A 21,684-nucleotide genomic window follows, 5' to 3' on the forward strand; every position below is an offset into this window, starting at 1 on the left:
ACCCTGACGGTAGGCAGAAAGGCGCCGATATCGAACTAGCAAAGCTACGCGCCAAGTCAACAACGACGCATGTGGGCAGACCGCGCCCTCCGCGTCAGGAGTCAGCGAGGACAGCTGCAGCCAATGTGACCGGTCCTCGCAAGCCTGCATCGAAAGAAGCGCCACCAGAGCCAACGGCGAGGATCTTGCTCAACAACGCAGCCACGGGAAGGCCATATACGCCATTAATCGCTCAACGCGCAAGCCTCGGACCAAGAACACGAGGGTTACGTTCAGGCGCCTGCTACCGGCGAGAAGCTACTTGTATTACCGGCGCCGGCGGCACGCTGAGTCCTTGTTGGAATTCGAGAGCCAACAACATCGACAGGCTTTCCTAGCCAGGAGACAGCATCTTGGTCGGTTAGCTAGCAAGTACGGATATGGCTACAAGTTGAAGGTTGGCAACTACGGGATCACACCGGGGAGGGCGCGTGTGATCTGGATATGACGCTAGTTATTTGGGAAGAAGAGTCTAGGTCATTAAACTTTGATTAAACATCAAGCCCCGTTGTATACCCGAACTATCCACTCCTGTTACCTTCTAGAAGAAATGGGAGTCGAAAGTGAAAACGCCACACGTGAAAGACATGACGAACCATCAGTTGCTCGTGTCCGATCCCGGTACCCGTGCTCTGGCTTTTCTGAATAGCAAAATTGATCAATTCCGTACAAAGACCGAGGTCTCTATCCTACATAGAAAAAATGCAACTAGTTTGACACCGCCGCATGCAGAAAATGCTACTGCTCTGGGCGGTGTCGGATATCATCGCAACGCCGCCATGCAGACTCACGACACCTCCGGGCTTCCCCTGCCGCACGTGGCGGCATCCCATAGCACTGTTGGCTGACCCTGCTTACAGGGCAAAGACGGCAGCACCAGCACCCATGGCCATGACGGCCCAAAGACCGACGGCCATGTCACCAACGCTGAAGAAGCTCTTCATGTGCAGGGGAGTGGCCAGGGAGCTGCTGGAAGAGGAGCTGGAAGAGCCGGAAGAAGAGCCGGAGCCGGAGGAGCCAGTGCCGGTGGCGGTGGCGGCAACAGCGTTGGCGGAGCTGGCGCTGGCGAGCTTGGTCTTGCAGTCCCCAGCGGAGCTGCCGGACTGGGTGACAGCCTTGCCGTCAAAGTCACAGGCGTCCGAGGCCGACTTCTGGGCCTTGTAGTAGGTGTCGAGGACGTATCCGAGCTTCTGGGTGGAGTTGCACATGGAGTAGGCGCCGAAGACACCGGTGGAGGCGTTGCCGTTGACACCAGCGCAAGAGTCGGGGTCCTGGCCGCAGATGTATCCGAAGACCTCGCCGAAGTCGTCCTCAGACAGGCTGGAGGAAGGAGCGCACGAGATGGAGTTGAACATGCACTCGCACAGGGAGGAGTCGGGGGTGGGGGGCAGGGAAGAGGCGGCGGCCCAAGAAGCACCGATGGCAGGGCAAGCAGCGGCCGAGTTGGTGGGGCTGTAGGCATCCATGGCGACGGAGCTGGGGGTGGCGGCGGCGATGCGGGAGCTCAGGGCGGTGTAGGCCTTGAACTCCTTGACGCTGGACTTGTCGACGACGCTGACCAGACCTGTGGGGAAATTATTGTTAGCCGCCAATCAGGCCTGCCAGTTTGTACGTGTAGACTTACCATAGTCGTTGTCCTCCTCGAAGTACATGTAGACGATACCACCAGCAATGACCTCGGTCATGTCGTCAGAGTAAAGCTCGGTGGTCTCCTGGAAGGTACGGCCAGCACCGCCGTCGACAGTGTTGCAACCGTACTCGGCGAAGAAGACAGGGATGGAGTAGTTGGAGAAGAACTGGACAACCTCAGAGTAGCCGGACTTCTCGAAGGTGCTGTCACCGCACCACTCGTAGATGTTGTAGCCCCAGAAGTCGATGGACTCGTCGCTCTCACCGCAGTTGAAGTACTCGGCCATGTTGTTGCGGATGGTGGCATCGTCGTTGGCGGCGTAACCGACACCGATCCAGCGGTCCAGGTTGTCGGCAATGTAGGCCTTGGTGTCACGAACAGCAGCCTTGACGAAAGCCGAGGCGTCGGTGTTGCTCTTGTTGTTGGAGACCTCGTTACCGGCGAAGAAGCCGATGGTGTTGTCGTACTTGCCCAGGGCGTCGACGACGGAGGTGTAGCGCTTGTACAGGGCAGTGTTCCACTGGGGGTCGCTGCGGATGATGGCCTCGTCGGGCGACGACAGGTCGGAGATGACGTAGATGCCGGCGTCGGCGAGCAGCTGCATGCAGGCGTCGTGGTCGGCGGTGGGGTCGATGGCGTAGGTACGGATCACGTTGGTGCCGGCAGCCTTCAGGACGGGGACGTCTCGCTTGCAGAGGGTCTCGTCGGACAGGGGGTCGAGGTAGTCGGGACCGCTCGACGTGGACCGCTTGGCAGCCTCAGACGAGCCGGTGTCCTGCTGGTACGCAACACCCTTGATGTAGAACTGGGTGCCGTTCTTGTAGAAGAAGTGCTGGCCCTTGGCAACGATGGGCTCGACGGCGGCCGAGGCACCGGCCACGAGGGCCAGCACAACTCGCTTGGCTGAGTACATGGTGACTGTGTGTGTGGGTTGATAGTAGTGTTGATGTGGGTTTCGTTCCTGGTCTGGGTTTCAAGAGAGCGTGGGTGTTTTGATATTAAAAATAAGACGGCCTGGAGGAGACAAAAGCCTTGTTAGCAAACATCTGGAGTGTGAATGGGAAACCAAGGTGAAGCAATGGAATCGATGAGTTGTCCGGGCGGGTAATCCAATAATTCAAGTGGCCTCTTCTCTTCAACTTGTGACGTGACGTCGACCCATAGTAAACAAAACAAAAATAGTTGGCTGGGCTGGGTTGTGGAGGGGTGAGGCCTGCAAGGACGAACTCGTCCGATGTCTTCACACCGTTTGTTCTCGCTGGGCCGCCGGGTCGGGATGACGTTGACAGGGCGTTGACGTTTGGCATTGACGCTCTTGTCGGAGGCCGCATGAGGTTTGGAAGGTGGCATGGGACGAGATGGAGAAACAAGAGCAGGGAAGGCACGGGAAACGCCCGTACACACAGACAGGCGGTACACACACCACACACCACACACTGCGCGCGTAGAGCAGCAAGCAACGTACCTTGAGCAAGTCTATTTCTTCTTTTCAAGAGAAAAGGATCAGTATACTGGTATTCAAAGAGAGTGGTGAATGATCAAGTCAAACAAGATGGACGGGTGTGAAGAAGCACCAGAAGGGCAAATTGAAGAGGCAAGAGGAGAGAGGCCCGGATCAATTTGCACACAGCCGGATGAGACGGATGAAAAAGGATGAATGAACTGGATGGGAACGGAAGGAGCGAGGGAGGGAGGGAAAGAAGAAATCAGGAAATCGAGGAATTAATGATGGAGCACGGCGAATCGTGGACGGGCAAAAGGTGGGCACAGGCAGGCGCAGGCAAGAACGAGGTACGACTGGGAAAGGGGGTTTGGGCGCTGGAGGCAGGAGGAGGAGGAGGCAGTCGCTTGTCACTGGTGATACGAGATGTGCAGGAGGTGTACCAGAGCCAGCACCGTATGTCGACGCACGGCACAGTACCGCACCCTGCGTCCAGAGGCGGGAAGGAACACACGAGTACCACAGTACGTCAATGGCTTCGCGGTTGATAATTTCAATTTTGGATGGCCATCTTGCCAGGGTGGGAAGGTTTGGCCCATGTTGCAGGGAGTAGGGGCCGACAAGGGGACAGGAACGGGGTGAGGTGGGGTCGGGGAGGTAGGGACGCGAGCTAGGTACGTACCCCGACACCCCTACACCAACTTTGATTGGGGATTGACTGCTTGAACTGACTGACTTGACTTGACTTGATCATTGATTAATCTGGCTGGCTTGCTGACTGGCTGACGGTGCAGGACTGGCTTGAATGGGTCTGGATCCTCAGGGGCCATCGACTCTCTCTGGTGTGCTGCTAATTCAATTTCGGCCAGGTTGAGGGCGTCAATCACTCGGGACATTTGCATTTGACTGGCTCCATCCCTGGAGACGGGGCCTGGAACTGCTCGACCGGCCAAAACCACCAGAAACGTCTCGTCAGACAAGATGGGCCATCCCAGGAGGCAGAGATCATAAGTGGGGGTGGGCACAGGCACATGCCGTGGCGATGCAAGATGCAACTTCTCTTGCCCCGGTGGTCGCGGGCGTGAGTTTGCGAGATGCGAGATGTAAGATGCCGATGTTGCAGACCACCTGGCAGTTGATCACAAAGAGTGGCAGTGTGAGACAGCGACACATCGAAACACAGTACTGTGTAGTTGGACAGCGCATGGCAAGACAGACACCAGAGGGTACTGGGCCCAGTCGCCCGGTATCTCGTATCCGCCGAGGGCCAGCTGCGAGGGTCAATCAATCAGTCAATCAGCAGCCCGCTCCCACCGTGCCACCCTCCTCTTTGATCTCCTTCCCCCCCTATCGGGCCGTCGACAGCACACCCACACAGTGTGTCTTCTTTCTCTGTTCCTTTCGTCGGCCATTCCTCAACCATCAATCGGCAGCCATCAATTGGCGTGGTAGGCCGACTCCCGGTGAATGCTCGCTGCACCGTCAGACCGTACGGATTCCTCACTTTGTGGGTTCATTCAATCTGCTTTCGGTCGCAGGTAGGTTGCAAGCTGCAGGAGCAGTGGCCCAGGAGGGGCCAATCTCAATCTCCGTCCTCCGTCTTCTGCCCTGGCCCCTCAGCTCTCAGCTCTGAACGTCTCGAGTCTCGGCCTCCTGCGACGGCGGTCTTTTGGAGTATTGAGTATCGAGTCTGGGAGTCTCAGTCAAGTCTTGACATTCCATTCAGACCAGACTGGCTCCGGCACGAGTCAACGATACGATCAACATCGTGTTCAGTGTCCATCGTCATCAAGATCGGGCTGGCCAACTTCAGCACGCCCACGTCCAACCGCGCACGCAATCGTGGAGCAAAATGTGTGTGATTCTTGTCGTCCTCGAGGTCTGATGCGGCTCGGTTCAAGCAATCCATCCCAAGACGGCCAAGACCATTGGCGACCATTGGCATCTCGTGGCATCTCATGGCATCTGCTGGGCATTCCTCTGGGCGGCCACCCGGCCCGCAATCAGGGCTGGCCAAGCAGGCCAAGCACAATCAAGCAGCAGCAATTGGGGCCCCGACTGGTGGCGCCTTGCTGCCCCTGCTGCCCCTGCTGCCCCTGCGGAGTTGCCCCAGCGCCAGCGCCGTTGTCCAATTTCTTGGGCTCCCAACGAAGCTTTTTTGTTTCGTTCTTAGCTGTCTCGCGGGCGCATCTCCTGGTGCTCCAACCGCCCTTCACGCTGCTGCACCATTTCCCCTGGCGATCACCCGGATGGATCGTCGATGCCAATCCATTGGAACTTATGCTTCTTCTTTTCCCCTTCGTGTCGTGTCTCAGCGTGATGCCCGATTGACTGGATGCAGTGTCAAAAGTGCTGCTACTGCCTTTTACTACTTATACTAATTACATATCTGAGAGTAAATAATAAAATGGGCCTCATTGGCACCCATCATCCATCAGCTCGTCCTGCCTATGGCCTCGACGGCTTCAATCGATCAGTTGGTTGATCTGCGGCCTGCCCTGCCAACTTCCAACCCTCGTGCGCGTACTGTGCGTGCACTGGCACTGGCGTTCCCGCCTGCATGCGTCGGGTACCCACTCAACCTGCTGCAGGCCCCTCAGCCCCTGTGCGGGCCCGGTTCGGCAGCGTCGTCAACCAGCCCCTATCCAGCCTTGGCTTTCACTGTCGACCTTTGTGTGTGCGTGGCTGAGGTGGGCTGGCCACGTCACTCTGATGAGGCAGCTCCTCGACGGGCTTCAAAGGCGACACACTCCAGACAATTTATCTGTCGGTAACGGCGAACATCATGATGTTACGCCCACGGCCACGCCATTGTTGTTCTTGGCTTTTCTTGGGACCCGAGGTCACCTCGGGCAATCATCACTCACTCACCTACTGTCACCACAACCAACCCAACGGCTGATTATGTAACAGCAGTCGGTCGCGTGTGTGTGTCTTGCCCGCTGGGCTCACCCGTCCAACGAATACGAGCGCTGTCGGACGAGCTGCATGTTGTGAGGTTCGTGTTGGGCCTGCAGCTTGGGTCCTCGGCTTGATGAGATCTTGCCCGTGGCCCTCTGCGATCTTGGTAGGGCTGGCCTGGGCCCTGCCCTGCCTCGCGATCCCTTCTTGGGCGGCCTTGCTTTGTAGTACGCTTTCCCAACCTGGTGGAGCACCTCGTCCCATAACTGGTATGTCTCCCACCAGACCGTCTTGGCCGGATTGGTCATCTTGGCGATTGTTGTATTTGGTTCTCGTTCTTATTGATTTCGTGGTGATGGTTGTTGTTTATTTGATGGCCGTTTTGATTGTTGCTCAATGGTTTGTGCTTGATCCTGCGATCGACTGAATTACAGTCAGCCCGGAGAACGGGCCTGGGGGTCGCGACACTCTTATAACAACCCACTGTCGCATTCTGGTGGAAAAGTCTTTGAGTCGTCCCATCAGTCACCAGTCAGCCTTCCATCCAACGCCACTCTTGGCGACGGATGACTCTGCCGTTCAATACCACCCAAGAGTGCGCGCGACAAGAAAAAAAAAATCTTGCGAGGCTGAATCATCACCTGCCCCTGGGCCGCCCAGGCGACCTCTGCAGGCTCCGCCCACTCGCGTCAGCTGCCGAGATCCCGGGGCAAACCCGTTCCAGCGCCTCCGGCTTGGCGTGCTCGCGCTGCGGTTTTGGCTGCGGCAGCCTATCAGGTCCCGTGATCCCATCTGAGCCACCACGAACTGGTGACCGTCAGTATTTGATAATCCGTCTGCCTGCAGTCAACACAGAAGTCAGCTGCCGGCCCATACCGGACACGGGCTGCACGGCCCAGCCGGGGAATGCGAGATCAGTGCGGGCGATACGCCTGCATGTTGCAGATGCGCCTGCTGGCTTTGATTGTGCACATGTCCATTGATGCAGATCAACCACAGATCTCGCGGGAGAAATGCGGGCCTGGAGCACGCTCGCATCTCCGCGAGCCCTAATATCGATTCGCTCATCTTCATCTGCGCGCGTCCCGGGATTGTCAGCAGGCGTTGCTTCCTAGGCTCGATCCCATACGTCCCTTGCTCATGCTTATTGACGACTCAAGCGGTGTAGCCTGTCGTAGAAACAACTTACCACCGGATGGCCGAGCCTGATCATGTAGTACGGCAGTTCTGTACCGTATTTCCGTGCCTGGACTGGTCGGTAATTATGAGGTCTTGTCTACCACCATACCGCAGCACAAGAAGCAGCCGCAGCAGGGTATAGTGGCGAAGAGTCAGCAACAAACAACAGGCCTTTAGTTTTTCTCCTTAGAGGTGTAGGAAACTGTTCATAGTCTGTTACATACTCGGTCTGGGTTCAGCGAGCGCTATAGAGCATGCAGCCAAGATGGGGTCGAGAGCGGCGAGGCACTCTGCGGTGGATTGATTTTAACTACTGCTGCAAATCAATCATGCATATGCCAGCCTAGACAGACCATTATAACCAATCCCCAGGTTCGCTATCCAGCAGTTTATAAGAGCCATACCGTTACATAAAGACCAGACTTAGTCTAAATAAAACCAAGGACTAATTTCTTAACACTGACTCCAATAACACTAGCGCAGAGGTGACAGCAAAGACGGCCAGACATCTCAAGATGAACAGCAGGAGAAAAGTTGACAGGCAGAGGAACATGGACAAGCAGAGTACGACTAGCCAACCGGATCTGGTCGACCGACTAAGAATCCAGTGGCAGAAGATGACGGTGGGAATGCTGTAGACTAAGGCGATGTCAGCTTCAAGGGAAATGAATTCAGGGGCTTGAAAAGTGAGATTTAGCATACCCATAATGTTGGAAAGTACGTCCATGACCATTATCCGTACACCAAGTGCGAGGGCCTGCGACTCATTCAATGTGGAAGAGAAGCATGCAGCTAAAAACAGATTAGCCTCTGCTGTAAATTGGTTAACTTAGGTTGGCTGGGTGGTTATACTTACTTGAGTCCAGCCCGAAATATGGGCAAACAGTGAAAGGGTTGGAGACCACATAAGACCAAGATATTGTGCAAAAGACCACAACTAACCAATAATACCACTTCACAGGCCAGGATATGTGGCCGATGAATGGGCGCATGAAAGATGGGAAACACACCTTGACAGCAAACGTCGACGTCCAAATCCAAGCTACAAGCGGGTACGCGTTCTTTTGGATTTCGTAAATCTCACTGTCAGGATATTGGAAGGGTTGAGCTGGTTGGAAGTCTTGGGGAGCCGAATACAGGTCAGGATGATAGTTGGCATCTACAGCATTCAGAGTCAGCTATCAGAGCACCAAAGAAATAGCTACACGCCAATGCGGTGAGGACTGGGCCATAAGGTGGCCATAGCTTGTCTCAAAACCTGCAAGCCGTAAAGTCCTTGTTGTACATGCAAAAGATAGGTGATGTTGGTTCTTTGTCGGGTATTCATTATACCCAAAAGCTGCTTACGGTATAAAATGCCGGCGACGGTACAGAGGCAGCCCAATGCAAGAGTCAGGAGAGCGTCATCCAGGTATAGCCGTTGCTGGGAACTGCGTGGGATGAACATCCGCGCAATGCAGCCACAGAGTCCTAAGCCAGCGATGACTCCAATAGCAATCTATGTGGGTGATAGCCTGTTCGTCTCCAATAACTCACAGACGAGCTGCAATGTTGGCTCGCCTGGAAGTATGCATACTTTTTCAGCTTCCACGGACAGCCCCGGGACTATCTTCATTCCATCGACCACACCTGTTCGGATCCTTTCGAACAGAACTCCTTGTTTGTCTGTAGTTGACCGATCTTGAGACTCCATAAAGGTGGTCATCAAGGTGGCCACCAAGGACTCGAAGGAGGCCATGTTCCTCAAATGTTCGATTCACGGTGCAAAGTAAATATCTAGGTAGCTTTGGGACGCCCGAAGAAGGAACGCATGGGAAATCGACGATCCCGGGGAATATGAACGTTGAATCCGTGGCTGATAAGCCCAGTTGGTTCATTTCTGGTTTCATCTAGGGCTTATTGCAGCGAACATGGGGTTACCTGAGTACGAATATTTCTTTGTTATCGGCCGATACAGATGGAATTGAGATTTATTCCTTTGTCAATGACTATGATGGGGACGGCATTAGCTTGGATGGAATGGAAGACATTCTCTGAACTTGACAAAGGCGTTGCATTTGGACTCAGAAGAGGCAGACGGAATTACAGCCCGAGATAGTGCCGGGATGTCAAACGTCCGAGGGAACTTCTTTGTGCTCTGACGTTTGCGGATGGGAAAGTCCTGAATCCACTTTTGAACCTTTCTGATGTTGAGTATATCAGACCTATTGGGACAGCCAGCTTATGTTGCAGCGGATTGAATATTACCTAGGTGTGTACGCGTGGGTTGGCACGCGAATTATCTGCCGGCGCACTTGAGGTAGTTATTCTTTTCCTTAAGACACCCAGAAGACTGCAAATGCTATTGCTATACCATAACAAAGACTTGACAATTGCTAGGAAGCCTGTGGAAGTTTTTGGATCGCGGCAACGATCAATCCATCGGTTCTGGCTGAGCTAGAACTAGCAGATACTCTTCGGCGAGAATGCCCACCAAGAGCAAAATGGTTTAATGTTAGACAGAGATGCACATAGAAAATTGCATATGTATTTATAAGGGTTTTCGGTCAGAAGTCTCGGGAAAGTCACAATGCAATTAATGTACAGGAAACCTGGTGCTCGCAAGGTCTTTCCAGTGGCACTTCAGAGAAAACGATGAAATTGTTCCTGCTGGTCCCGATTAAGTCCGATTATGGCAGTCACTTGGGGGTCCGGGAGGCGGGGAGTGTCATGTGCATGGGGGCCGTACGTCTTTAAAAAGGGTTCCTTCTCCTCCTTTTGCACTCAGAACTAGCCATACGCCCACTTTGAATACAAGCAATCGCATATTTGCCAGACCCAGTCTTCCCTGCCACACTGATGCTGGTTTACTACTCTGTCTGGTCTTAATATGCGAGCAGTAATTCATGGTGTGAGGCATTTGAGACATTGTTAATAATCAATGGCTGAAGCGTCACGGCTTGAGCCACACGACAGTTATCATGGAGGCATCGTGTGATTTTATTTCATCGGCATGGTCTATACAAGCCCTCGCCAGAAGTGCACCAGTGCCCACAGCCGCTGCCCTTGCTCTCGCCTGCCCTCGCCTACAAAGGTCAGCTTTGCTAAAGGCACCATGCTTGCCCCGGAATGCTGCCCTCATCAAGAATCTCTGCCCAGGGAGGTTGTCCCAGGGAGGTTGTCCCATAGAGGTGACCCCAAGAGGATAATTTCTTGCCCAAGGACATTGATACACAGGGCGCTCATGGGAGGCAAGTTGCCCTCATATAGGTGGGCTTTAACTCGGTTAAGCTCAACTGCTGTCTTGTCTTATTGTATATTCGTAAGTTTTCTTGACCAAGAGTGTTTCTATAGCTGTTCTGGAAATTCTTAGATGAGGCGTGGTTATAATTGCTCATATTGGGTAGTCTACATCGTTGTCATTCGAATCTCATCAGAATACATGCTCAAAACTTGCTCAAATCCATGCTCAGAACGTGCTCGAATACGTGCTCAAAACACGCTCAGATACACATTCAAATACCCGACCAAGTTCCCATTCAACGAACCACCAAACTACGCAGTCAACTACACATTCAAAGACATCCAGTCACCGAGTGCACAAGACATTGCTTTGGTTCATTGTATCTGCATTGCGATTTCGAGGTGCCCCGAAGGGGTATTGACAAGGGGCAGGCGCAGCCCGAAAAGGTAGGCCGCACACTTAAGGTTTATCTCAAGAATAAAAGTCTATGTACATTTCAACGAAGTAGGTAGGTTCTTCCAACCACTCATGTCCTTCAATAAGTCATATCTTACACACACACATCACAACAGAAGCCCTGGTGTGGTGGCTTAGTTGCGGCGCTTGAGGTCACGAGCGTGACGGCGGGCCTTGGTGCAAGAGCTCTCCTCGTCATCGCCGTCGGCGTAGCCGCCAGTGACGGGCGAGCCGGTGGAGGTGGGGAGAGCACCGCCGGTGGCCGATGGGGAGGCTCCGCTGCCGGTGGGAGTGGCAGGGGTGGTCGAGTTGGAGCCGCCGGTCGAGCCGCCAGTCGAGCCGCCGGTCGAGCCAGAGCCGAAGAGGGCGGGGCCGGGGATGGTGTAGTCGGTCAGGGTGGTGTAGGGGTTGAAGAGGATACCGGGGTCGGTGGAGGTGTACAGCTCGGTACCCAGGGTGCCCTCGGGGCTCTCAGTGCCGCTGCCGGTGATGGCGATGTTGATGCAGAAGGGGTAGTTCTGCGCACCGCCCTCGGAGCCAGCGCCGTGCATGGCGATGATCTCGTGGCGGAAGACGTAAGGGCCGGGGGCCATGCTGTCGGGCACGGTGACGGACCAGGTGTTGTTGTTGGCGATCAGGTCCTCGGCAGCCCACTTCTGGGTGTCCAGGTTGATACCGGCCTCGTCAATCTTGACCCACTTCAGGGTGGTCTTGTCGACCGTGGAGCAGGCGTCGTCGGCGGTGCCACAGTTGGCAATGTATGTCAGGACGGGTCCGAAGTGGGACTCGGGCCAAGCGGTCCAGTCTGTGTTGAGGCGAGATTAGTGTTGGATCTCGTGAAAGGGGGTTCCCTTTCCATCAAGACATGATGACTCACAGAAGTCGACCTTGCCGCCAGCAGCGACGGTGCCGGTCTTGGCAGCGTTCTCAGCGTTCTTGTGGCAGATGATGTCGGCCTTGCCGTAGGCATCGGGGGAAACGAAGCCGTTGTCGGTGGCCTCCTCGTACCAGCCGGCCTTGGCGGGGGCCTTGCCCGTGTTCTGCTTCGCGTAGTAGTCGTCGAGGATGAAGCCCTCCTGGTACTGGCCGTCGGTGGCGAAGCCCTGGACGAGACCGTGGGCAGCAGCCTTGGAGGCGAGGATAGCGCCGGCAAGGGCGAGCTTGGAGGTGAAGGAAGGCATCTTTGGTGGGGAGGGGAGGTGGATTTGACGATTTGTTTCGTTGAAGTGAAAAAGGTTGACGATGGTAGGCTTTCAAAGAATGAATGTCCCAGCTTCACACAGTGAAGATGACAAGATAGTCAGATGGGTTGGAAAAAGAACGAGGGTGGTACGAAACCAAAGAGTGTGGCCTGCAATGAGATGAATGCTGAAGGGATGAAGATCAGGTCATGGTGGTTGATCAGGCCAGAGACGAATGCATATATATATATGTGTATGTGCGTCTCTCAGTGCTGTACGCCAGTTGGTGTGTGTACCAAGGTAAGAGCTTGATGATGGCGTCCAACGTCCCCGCCCACGCCCAGCTCGGAGCAGGCACCGCTCTTGTCGGCATGTTGGCCCAGGGGGCGGGTGAGCGAGCTCGCTTGGATCTCTGGAATCATCGAATGCCCACAACTAGCACGGGAATGTCTTCTCTACACGGCATAGCGTCGACAGCCTCCTGAGAAGTTGCAGGCAGGCAGGCAGGACGTCAGAGTAGGCGCCCATCCGGAGTCAACCGAGGCGGCTCAACTGGTGGGTCGCCGGGGCACCCCAGCCCCAGCAGGGCCCAGCAGGGGGTCCGAAGAGGAAAGTTGCGGGTGATGCACGAGAACGCAAGCGGAAACGAGCTTGTTTGCTCGAAACACCAAGACTTCTGCCGGGCTGACGGCGGGCTGGCAACTGGTGGAAGTCGGGGGCGAAGCTCGCGTGTTGCTTGGGGAGTGGGGTGAACTTTGATGAAGGTCGGTCGCAGGGGGTCTTGGCAGCCAGGGATGTGCCTTCGCAAGCGCCAGCCGGCTTGGTTTGGCGCCCCTGACAGCTCATCCTGCGAGTGCTTGGAACAAGTAAACACGCCCGTTTCACTGTTTCGCCCGCGTCAGCCCACGTGCTGAGCATTGTCACCATATCCAGAGAGGAAATGCGGCTCGCAGAGATGGTGATGCCACGCTACGTAGTTCCAAGCCGTCTCGAGTCCCTGGGCAGCGCCAAAACACCAGCCCACCGGTGTGCATACGGCCTCGTCTACATGCAATACGGGCATAGGGGGTGGGTCCTGGGCCCCGGAACATGGATGGGTTCGCAGCACCTCTTCGGAATCTTTTCGAGGATACGGTGGAAAGAAATCCCACAACAACCACCGGCACGACGAATTCCACCCTCCCCGGGCGGACGAAAACGATGGTCATGCCGAAAAAGGAAAAGCGGCTCCACCTTGAAAACTTAACATCTCAGTTGAATTAAATTTACTTTCTTAGGCTGGCAATTAAATTAAGAAAGGGTTAGCTAAGGCAAAAGGTTAAGCGCAATAAGTAGCTAATAAGCCTTACTTAAATATTATTTAAGGCTTAATTTGGTATTCTTTACATTCCTTAAAATAAGTGAAATGCGTTTTTTTTAAAGTAATCTTGAAATTAAGAAGTGCCAAGATCTAAGGGTAGGTCCGCTAACCGTCTATGGCACAACATCATTTTTATCCGCCCAGGGAGGGTGGAATACATCATGCCGGACAATAACTGACTGACTGCCCAATGGGTTGAATTCCTCCGTCTAAGATTACCCAGGAGACTGACCTGATCCAACGGCGTAGGCGAGATCATCCTGTCTCCATCTTTCCATCTCTTGGCGATTCAGACTGTCGATCAATCGGCTTTGCCCACTCACGAGTAAGTGTTTCTAAAACAATGTTTTCGTCTGATCCTGTGATCCACGCCCAGGTTCTTTTACCTCCATGTCGGACCCGACGAGGCTCGGATGTGGAAACGAGGTCAGCGGTTCAAGGGGGGTTGGTTGGCTTTGTTTCAACAACTCGACATCTCTTGACGCCCGGGCGGTGGCATGATGGGCGGAGCCGCCAAAGCATAGTGTTCAATCAGTGCCGCCTGATATAGTCTATATGGGCGAAACACCTAGCAAAAACTAGGTAAAATGCCCTCCTCTGCAGAGCCTCTTGCGGTCCAAGGCGTGGTTTTTGTAGGTCCAGCCTGTCGGGAGCTAGGTATGATGCCTGTACCGCTTGGCAGGGGCAGACCAAGCCAATATATTGGCGACGAGGTCCAGTGTCGGCGCAATTGACCTAGCCGCCTATCGCCCCCTTTCCCTTTGCCGCTATCAGCATGATAGCCACGGCAAGAAAGTTCGAGAGCGCAATGCTCCAGCCAGCGTCACCAGAGCATACCTTGGCCCTGTCTAGCTCCGGGTGGAAATTTCCGCGGCTCTCAACAACTGCCGTGAGCCACAATTTGCAGACTGCGTTCTGGTCCAAACATTGATGACACCATGTAGGCACAGCGGAAGTCGTGCAACTAAAGTAAGAGGCACGGTGCGCGGTGTGGCTCACCCGCTCCGGTCTTACTAGCCCGAACGGCCGAACGGCCGAACACAACATCGCTATATATGAGCATGGCCCACCTTTACTGTGGCGCCTTCCATATTTAAAGGAGCAAAGAATGCCCAAAGAGTGGCAGAAGGCCGATCAGGTGCACAGTCAGACCTACCTCGCGGAGTCAATCAATCCACTTGAGCACGTCGTCTCAACCACTGGCATGTAAGCATGGAAAATCCGTGGCACAATCGGAACTCAGCACCTATTCAGTCATCCCGTGAACATGGTCACGATCAACAGGTCTCCCCATTCCTACTATGAGAGTTCGAGTGGTCTAGGGCAGTGCTTCACCTTTGGTCCCCGAACTGCACTTCCTGGTTGCCCGCAGCATCACGTCATTACTTCCGGGAACTTGTGTGTTCGTGTAGTCTTCGCTCCGCAGACGTCCGTTGATGTTTTTATCCGTGCGAATATCTATACTAATGGCTGCCCCCTATCGCATGAAGCCGCTTCACCTTCATCATCCTCCGTCATCCTGTCGAGATCAAATAATATTGTGTTCCTTTGCATGATTGCTACCCCTGTCAGTAAGCATCATACTTAGATCTGTCATGCTGGCGTTCCACAGTGAAACCCTCAGTGAAACCAAATACAAGAGTCAATTGGTAAAGAAGTAGTAGGAAATCAACACTAGCCAAGTTGAACACATTCTGATATACTGACGGCATCAAGCAGACCTTGGTCAAAGACTATCTATACATGGTAAAGAGAAATTAAACCCCCCTCAGAATTATTCTTCCACACACGTCCAAATAACTGCCACAGATCAGCCTGTCAAGCCATCTCCAATAGAAACACGTCATCCTCCTAACCTACCCGTCAACCATCCCTCTCCTGAGACCATAAAGCTCCATATCCATCGGCAAGGAGGCTCTCCAGTAAACTTAGTCTGGTGTTGTTATCCTAGATACTGTCCCGAGGCTTATGGTGCGCTGAGTTGAGTCGGTATTTTCTGCTGCTGAATTCAAATTGACAGACCCTGTCGAGAAATCCAGAGGCAGCTTCATGACGTCCCGCTGAGATGCCAGGAAGGATCTGGGGAAGTGGAGCGGCCGTATTTACTGTGCACTCATTGGGTACGTGTGAAATGGTCTTGCAAGGGGTGCAAGATATTCCTTCAATCTATTCCTCCATGTGCTCTCGATCGCATTCGGTTGATGGACCATTTTGGAATCCTTTGCATTTCTCAGAGCTGAAGTGGCAGTTGGGGGCCGGGATAGGGGGGTCAACTTGGCCCTTCTGGGTAACGCTCTTGGTGTGTTCCGCGGAAGAGGCGGCACATGCTCCACTGCTGGCTCGGCAGAGACCAATACGGAGGCCCGCGCCCTTCGCGTAGCGCCGTGTCGCGCATTGAATTTGATTCAAGGGAATCCGTAGTTCCTTCGGACTGTAATGGACGTTTTCTTGGCGACGGCGGGGCGGCATCTACCGTCTCTCGCGCTGAATTGGCATGGCAGTTCGGATATCGTCGTACATTTGAAGATGGGCTCGTCTTCCATCGTTTAACTGTTCTAGTTGTCATCGCTACCAACCTTCGCTCTCCTTTGGTTGTCAACTCTCATTCCCGCCTCTCTTTCAGCCTTGTAACCGTTCACATTCATTCACCGGGTTCTGGAGCCCGGCTGTAGCCATTCTCTTCTTTTACAGAGCATTTTGTCTTGCCTCAAAGGTTTTATTCTAGACAGCATCACCGATACGCCCACAATGAAGTCAACTTCTACCATCCTGGCCGCCCTGGCAGGACTATCCAGCCTGGTTGCCGCCCAGGGCGTGTTAGGAGAGGTCGAGGGTTTTGCTACTGTTGTCACTGGAGGAGGCAGCGTGGCCGCCGTCACACCCAAGGATATTGACGAGCTCACCGAGTTCCTCACCGACGACGAGCCCCGCGTCATCACGCTCTCCAAGGAGTACGACTACACAGAGTCAGAGGGGACCGAGTCTGGCAATGTGTGCGCATCGTGGGGCAACGGCGCCACCTGCTAGAAGATTATTCAGGATAGCTGTGACGGCGGCGATGGATCGACGGCCACCTGGTGGAAGGCTCCTACTCAGCCCATCGACGTCGGCAGCAACAAGACCATCCTCGGGGTGGGAAGTGATGGTGCCATCAAGGGCAAGGGGCTGAGAATGAGGGGAAGCAACGTGATTATTCAGAACATTATGGTCTCGGACCTGAATCACGAGTATGTCTGGGGTGGGGATGCCATCGGTTTCGACGGCGCCGACCTCGTCTGGGTTGACCACGTCACGGTAGGAAGCCCTGGTAACGATATATTTATATGTGCATATTCACCCTGTACATTGGCTAATTCTCGTTCCAGACCGCTCGTCCCGGCCGCCAGCACTACGTGTTCGGTTTCAACCCCAGCAAGCGCATCACACTGTCCAACAACTTTATCAACGGCGAGTCGGACTTCTCCACTGGCTGTGACGGATACCATTACTGGACATTTGAGATGGTCGGCGAGGATGACCAGATCACCATGAAGAACAACTACATCTACAAGACTGCCGGCCGTGGCCCCGCCCTGAGCGGCGGCACCCTCCTCCACGCCGTCAACAACGTGTGGGAAGACGTCAACGGCCACGCCATCGAGGGAGGCGACACGGCTGCCCGCGGAATCTTCGAGGGAAACGCCTTCATCAAGGTCAAGCAGCTCGTCTCCGACTACCAGGGCAGGCTCTTCTCCTCTCCTGATGCCACCACCAATGCCCAGTGTGAGAGCGCACTCGGCCGTGCCTGCGAGGTCAACGCCCTGGACCAGACCACAGACGAGTTCAAGTATACCGACACCTCCTTCTTTGGTGACTTTGACGGCCTGTCCATCGCCAGCGCCGAGGCCGCCAGCGACATCAAGTCCAGCGTGCCCAGCAACGCCGGCGCCGGCAAGCTCAGCGCCTCGTCCGCCCCGTCCAAGGGCTCATCCAAGGCTGTTTCCGAGGAGGTCGCCGAGCCCAAGGCCGCCGAGGCCGGCTCCGGCTCCGTTGCTCTCTACGGCCAGTGCGGTGGCCAGGGCTACACTGGATCAACTTCCTGCTCCTCGGGCAAGTGTGAGTTTATCAATGACTGGTACTCCCAATGCGTCTAAGCTGTTTCAACTGCTCTTTGGGAGGCATCCGGTCACATTCTTGACCTGTGTCGCACTATTGTCGCTTCTGTAGCGCCATCTCACATATTCCTGTAGATATATATTTGAGGCATCGATACCCAGTACAAATACAGTCTTTAATTCATCTTCGCAGTGTCATTTGTTGTGTCCGTACTGTTCCTCTAGGTCATGATTCAAACCAGAAACCTGAGATCGTGTGATTGAGTATGCCCAATGAGGACCGGCAAAAGACGGCCTTTGGCTTGCAATATTGCGACAGTCAAGTCTGGGTCAGGATTTCAGCAAAAAGAGCAATGACACTTGACATGGCTTGTACATACCACTTGTCGGACATCGTGCATCTCCGGCAGTATCGAAATTTGCAGATATGGCTGATGATAATGATTTTACAGACGAGTGTTAAGGAGACATGCTGCATGACTTGCGCAACCAGCCCCAAATATGAGCCATTTCTCGATATTTCTGCCGCAAGACACATCTAGATGAGACATCTTGACTCCGCAGCGGGGTGACGGTATGTGATGATGGCAACAACGACTGGACTGGTCTGCACTTGGAGAATAGCACGTTGGCGACTGAGATATGAAACTTGTCTAACTGAATTTGGCTCAAGTCCTGTCAAGCTTTTGTGCCGCAATGTGTTGCTCACTGCTCCTTGGCTTGTAGTTTTGGGCATCGTCCTGCCTAAGATAACAGTATTGCCCTTGATATGTGAAAGAAACTGCATATTGATGGCCTTCTCTTTGCAATAATAGCTCTGTACGTTATAAATATTTATACTTAAGCAGAAATTAAGACCCATCATCGTTTATCCAAACCGTCATACCCCCTTGAATGCATCGGGATAAAAGATTGTGACAGCAAAAATGGAATTGCGGTGTCTCAGGAAACAGACTGAAAAAAGCTTCTGAATGGTCTCTACCAGTGACAATTCCAATCCGAATGTGAACATTGAGTCCTTCCCTGACACGAAATCTCTGGAAATACTCTAGTATCACCATCTCTGGACAATCTGGAAATTGGTCCCCACTGCAGGCCAGTCTGGATATTGTCTCCGAAAGGATCATCATTTAAATTATGCCTGCATTCATGTGATGTTCCCCTTGGAAGCACTCTTTAATGTGCGACTTCTGCATTGGATTACTCGACTTCATGTCCTAGTATTGTGTCCCGTCTTATGAAAAGGTTGAATTTGTCTGCTGTTTCAAAATACTTCCCAGTTTGGATGACAATGACCACGTCGAGGATCTTGTCGGGCTACAGCGTGTAGAAACTTGTGCCACTCCTCGACTTGAGCAGACCGACACATACCTGGGGGAAGACAGTGACGCAATGTTAGCAGGATGCCTTCAAAGTATTAGCTCGATCAGGTCTTCGTGGCTTGGGTGCAGAAGGTCACTATGAGGGATATATTCTAGTAAAACTTTATGACACTGTTCCCGTTAATTAGGACTAGGATGGGCACATTCATAGCTCCGATCGCCATGTGGCTGATTCGAAAGCTCCTCCTCCTCATTCAACATTTTGCTAGATCTTGTGATAAATAAAGCTGACGGAGAATTTGAATAAATTTGATTGCGAGAATGTAACACATGGGTTTGATCAAACTACAGACCCGGCAACTACTAGCAGGTGAGCCACATAATTCCGAGTAAAACAAGTAATGTTAGCAGTTGCCCATCTGAAGTTAAATATGTGATTATAGAATGCTTATAGCTGGAAAACCCGATTATGAAAGTGCGAGGGAAGATTGAAGACTAAATGGGAAGTGATGATTAAAGCTTAGAGCACAGTGACCACATGGTTTACAAGGCTGTCACAAGGCTGTTCCTTCAAGTACAGGAGAAAAGAAAGTTCCTCCTCTTCTTATTAATCACTGACATATATGGTATTAATCTACATCAACCTCCGTTCCGTGCCGGGATGAGAAAGAAATCCCGGTCCGCAGCATAGGAGCTATTCTAATATTTTCCGGCCCCGCTTGTTGTGATAATTGTTGCTCCAAGTTGATTGTGAACACGGGAGCGACGAGACATCTCGATGTACGCGTGCGTACTAAACTCCTTTCATCACATCCCCAGTTTCTCAGTCTCCAGTATATTTTCCAACCCGCGCTTTCCGATGGCACCCCTTTCGGATCTAATTACCTGTCGTAGTGTTATCAATAATCTTTCTGTGTACTGGCAGCTGCGATACGCTACAGGTGGAAATGAGTTGCTCTCAGTTCAAATGCAGGGCGGGAGCTATTTGTACAGTCAAGGTTATTGAGGTTGAGCCCACCTAAACTCATTTGGTACGAACCACGCAAGGGATTCGTCTGCAGCTCACACGGCAGAGGCCGAGCAAAAGACTTTCCTTCGTGTGTATGGACAGACAGAATCAAAGATCACATGAGCTCGGGCTTTTGCAGCTGATTTTAGGCGTACCGTGGTGCGAGTACGATTGATGTGGTGGGCTGATTGTGGCCTTCTCTTCCCAATCCAATCCACCCATCCACATCGGCCGGTCTTGTGCAAGACGTGCTACGTTTTAAAATGCTCAAAGCAGGGAGTGAGTGCATCCGAACTGCAGGTACTTGGATTTATAACAGTCCCGACCCACCTCCTGAAAAAGGAGGCCGGATTTAGATCGATCCAGGCGTTCCAGCAGAATGCAGCAGCTCCATATATTGTGCAAACAAGCATTTGCTAAGCATCTGAAACAGTGGGGAGAATAGGCTAGAACCTCGGCGTCCTCGATCTCGCGTCCACAGTGTATCTATAGGTATATTAAGGCAGGATGACAGCCGCGTCAGCACCCGATGACCTCATACCCAGGCGATACCATCGCATTGCGCACACCATTATGTCGAGATTATCCCGATGTGTGTCGGAGACAAAATGTTGCCGCATGTCTAAGGGGAGAAGTTCGACTGACATCGCGCAGTTCTGGACTGCGCATGCTGCCCATGTCGCCCTCCTCGCGCGTTTTCAATTTTCCGGCAACCCGATAGTCATGCACTTGTGGCTTCGAGCAGTCAAGGGTCCAGATCCAGGCTAGCCTCTTGTATCTCGGTAGCTGTTTGCACCATGTGGGGAACGAGAGGGGAGGAAGAAATGCGGCAGGGCAAGACATGCGCTTCCGCCACGTTGTTTCGTTACTTTTTTTTTGCGAGCGTGGGGTGTGGGGCATGTGGATACGCAGGCCTGTGATCTCGCCAAGCGTCAGTCTGATCTTCCTGATCTCCCTATTCTTCGTTCTTGTTGCGTCTTCTGTCTATACACTCATTCGCCACACCCGATATGTGGGTCCTCTGTTCATAACTCTGTCATGTGTCTGCATTAGCGGAACTTGCTTTCCATGACATAGCTGGGACTGGATAGGTGGCCATCTCGAGGCCGAATGTGCGGCTCCTCTTAAGATGGGTCACGCTCAAGGAAATCGAATGACGCACTGGATTCCACCAGTCACATAACACGGAAGAAATTAGGCTTGGCTCGGGGACAAGCTTTCCCTTGGCTGTGAGCTAGATCGTATTCTAAATTACGGGGGCTTGGAGGACCACCAGTTTCGCTAGCTCTGTTTGAACCTGGATGCAACGCTACTTTCGGGGCAGGGGCGGCAATGAGTAGCCAACCGAGAGCTTGACTTGTGGGCCGGGTCCGATATTATACCGCAGAGGCATGTTTGATGTTTGGTAACTTGTTTGCAGTCTCCCGTTCGCACCTTCAACCACACCGGCTGCCATTACGCACTGCCTGGCGCTGAAGGTGATTTACTGTGCAATGTCTTGCCCAAGACTGCAAGAATCCTACTTTCATGCCTCATGTCGGGCAGTCGTTGATGCCCCATGTCGCATCGTGACCTTGCTGTGCATTCAGGAATCAAACTGCAGCACACACCTTGTAAGCAAAGTAGTTGTCGGCACACAGCACGACGGAGTCCCATGATCAACGACGCCTGCTATCCATTTTTCCTCCGCTCCGTACTTTGTTTCCCCGTTTTGGGAAGTCCCCACTTGGTAATATCCGCCCTGAATGTCCACTTCGCCAGTACTAGTTCATGATCCGGACGGCACTGCCGCAATAGGAGACGGTGGGCACAACCCAGACTGTTGCCGGCATGAATCAAGGCCTCTCTG

At 53.3% G+C, this 21,684-nt stretch overlaps 3 protein-coding genes across 3 annotated transcripts; 1 reads left to right on the forward strand and 2 right to left on the reverse strand.

Annotated features, from left to right (window-relative positions):
* Nucleotides 1-893: 893 nt before the first annotated feature.
* On the reverse strand, nt 894-2,582 carry INS49_015199 (uncharacterized protein; the record flags this gene model as incomplete). Its single annotated transcript, XM_043175885.1, has 2 exons — nt 894-1,603; nt 1,664-2,582. The coding sequence occupies 2 exons, from the start codon at nt 2,580-2,582 to the stop codon at nt 894-896; spliced, it is 1,629 nt and encodes a 542-aa protein (XP_043020842.1).
* An 8,421-nt stretch (nt 2,583-11,003) lies between these two features.
* INS49_015200 (uncharacterized protein) lies at nt 11,004-12,050 on the reverse strand (the record flags this gene model as incomplete). The annotated part of the gene is made up of 2 exons (XM_043175886.1): nt 11,004-11,674; nt 11,747-12,050. The coding sequence occupies 2 exons, from the start codon at nt 12,048-12,050 to the stop codon at nt 11,004-11,006; spliced, it is 975 nt and encodes a 324-aa protein (XP_043020843.1).
* Nucleotides 12,051-16,158: 4,108 nt separating this feature from the next.
* On the forward strand, nt 16,159-17,543 carry INS49_015201 (uncharacterized protein; the record flags this gene model as incomplete). Its single annotated transcript, XM_043175887.1, has 3 exons — nt 16,159-16,401; nt 16,450-16,704; nt 16,776-17,543. The coding sequence occupies 3 exons, from the start codon at nt 16,159-16,161 to the stop codon at nt 17,541-17,543; spliced, it is 1,266 nt and encodes a 421-aa protein (XP_043020844.1).
* Between the last annotated feature and the right edge of the window lie 4,141 nt (nt 17,544-21,684).

This window comes from Diaporthe citri (genome assembly GCF_014595645.1).
Source record: "Diaporthe citri strain NFHF-8-4 chromosome Unknown scaffold_8, whole genome shotgun sequence".
Classification (NCBI taxonomy): domain Eukaryota; kingdom Fungi; phylum Ascomycota; class Sordariomycetes; order Diaporthales; family Diaporthaceae; genus Diaporthe; species Diaporthe citri.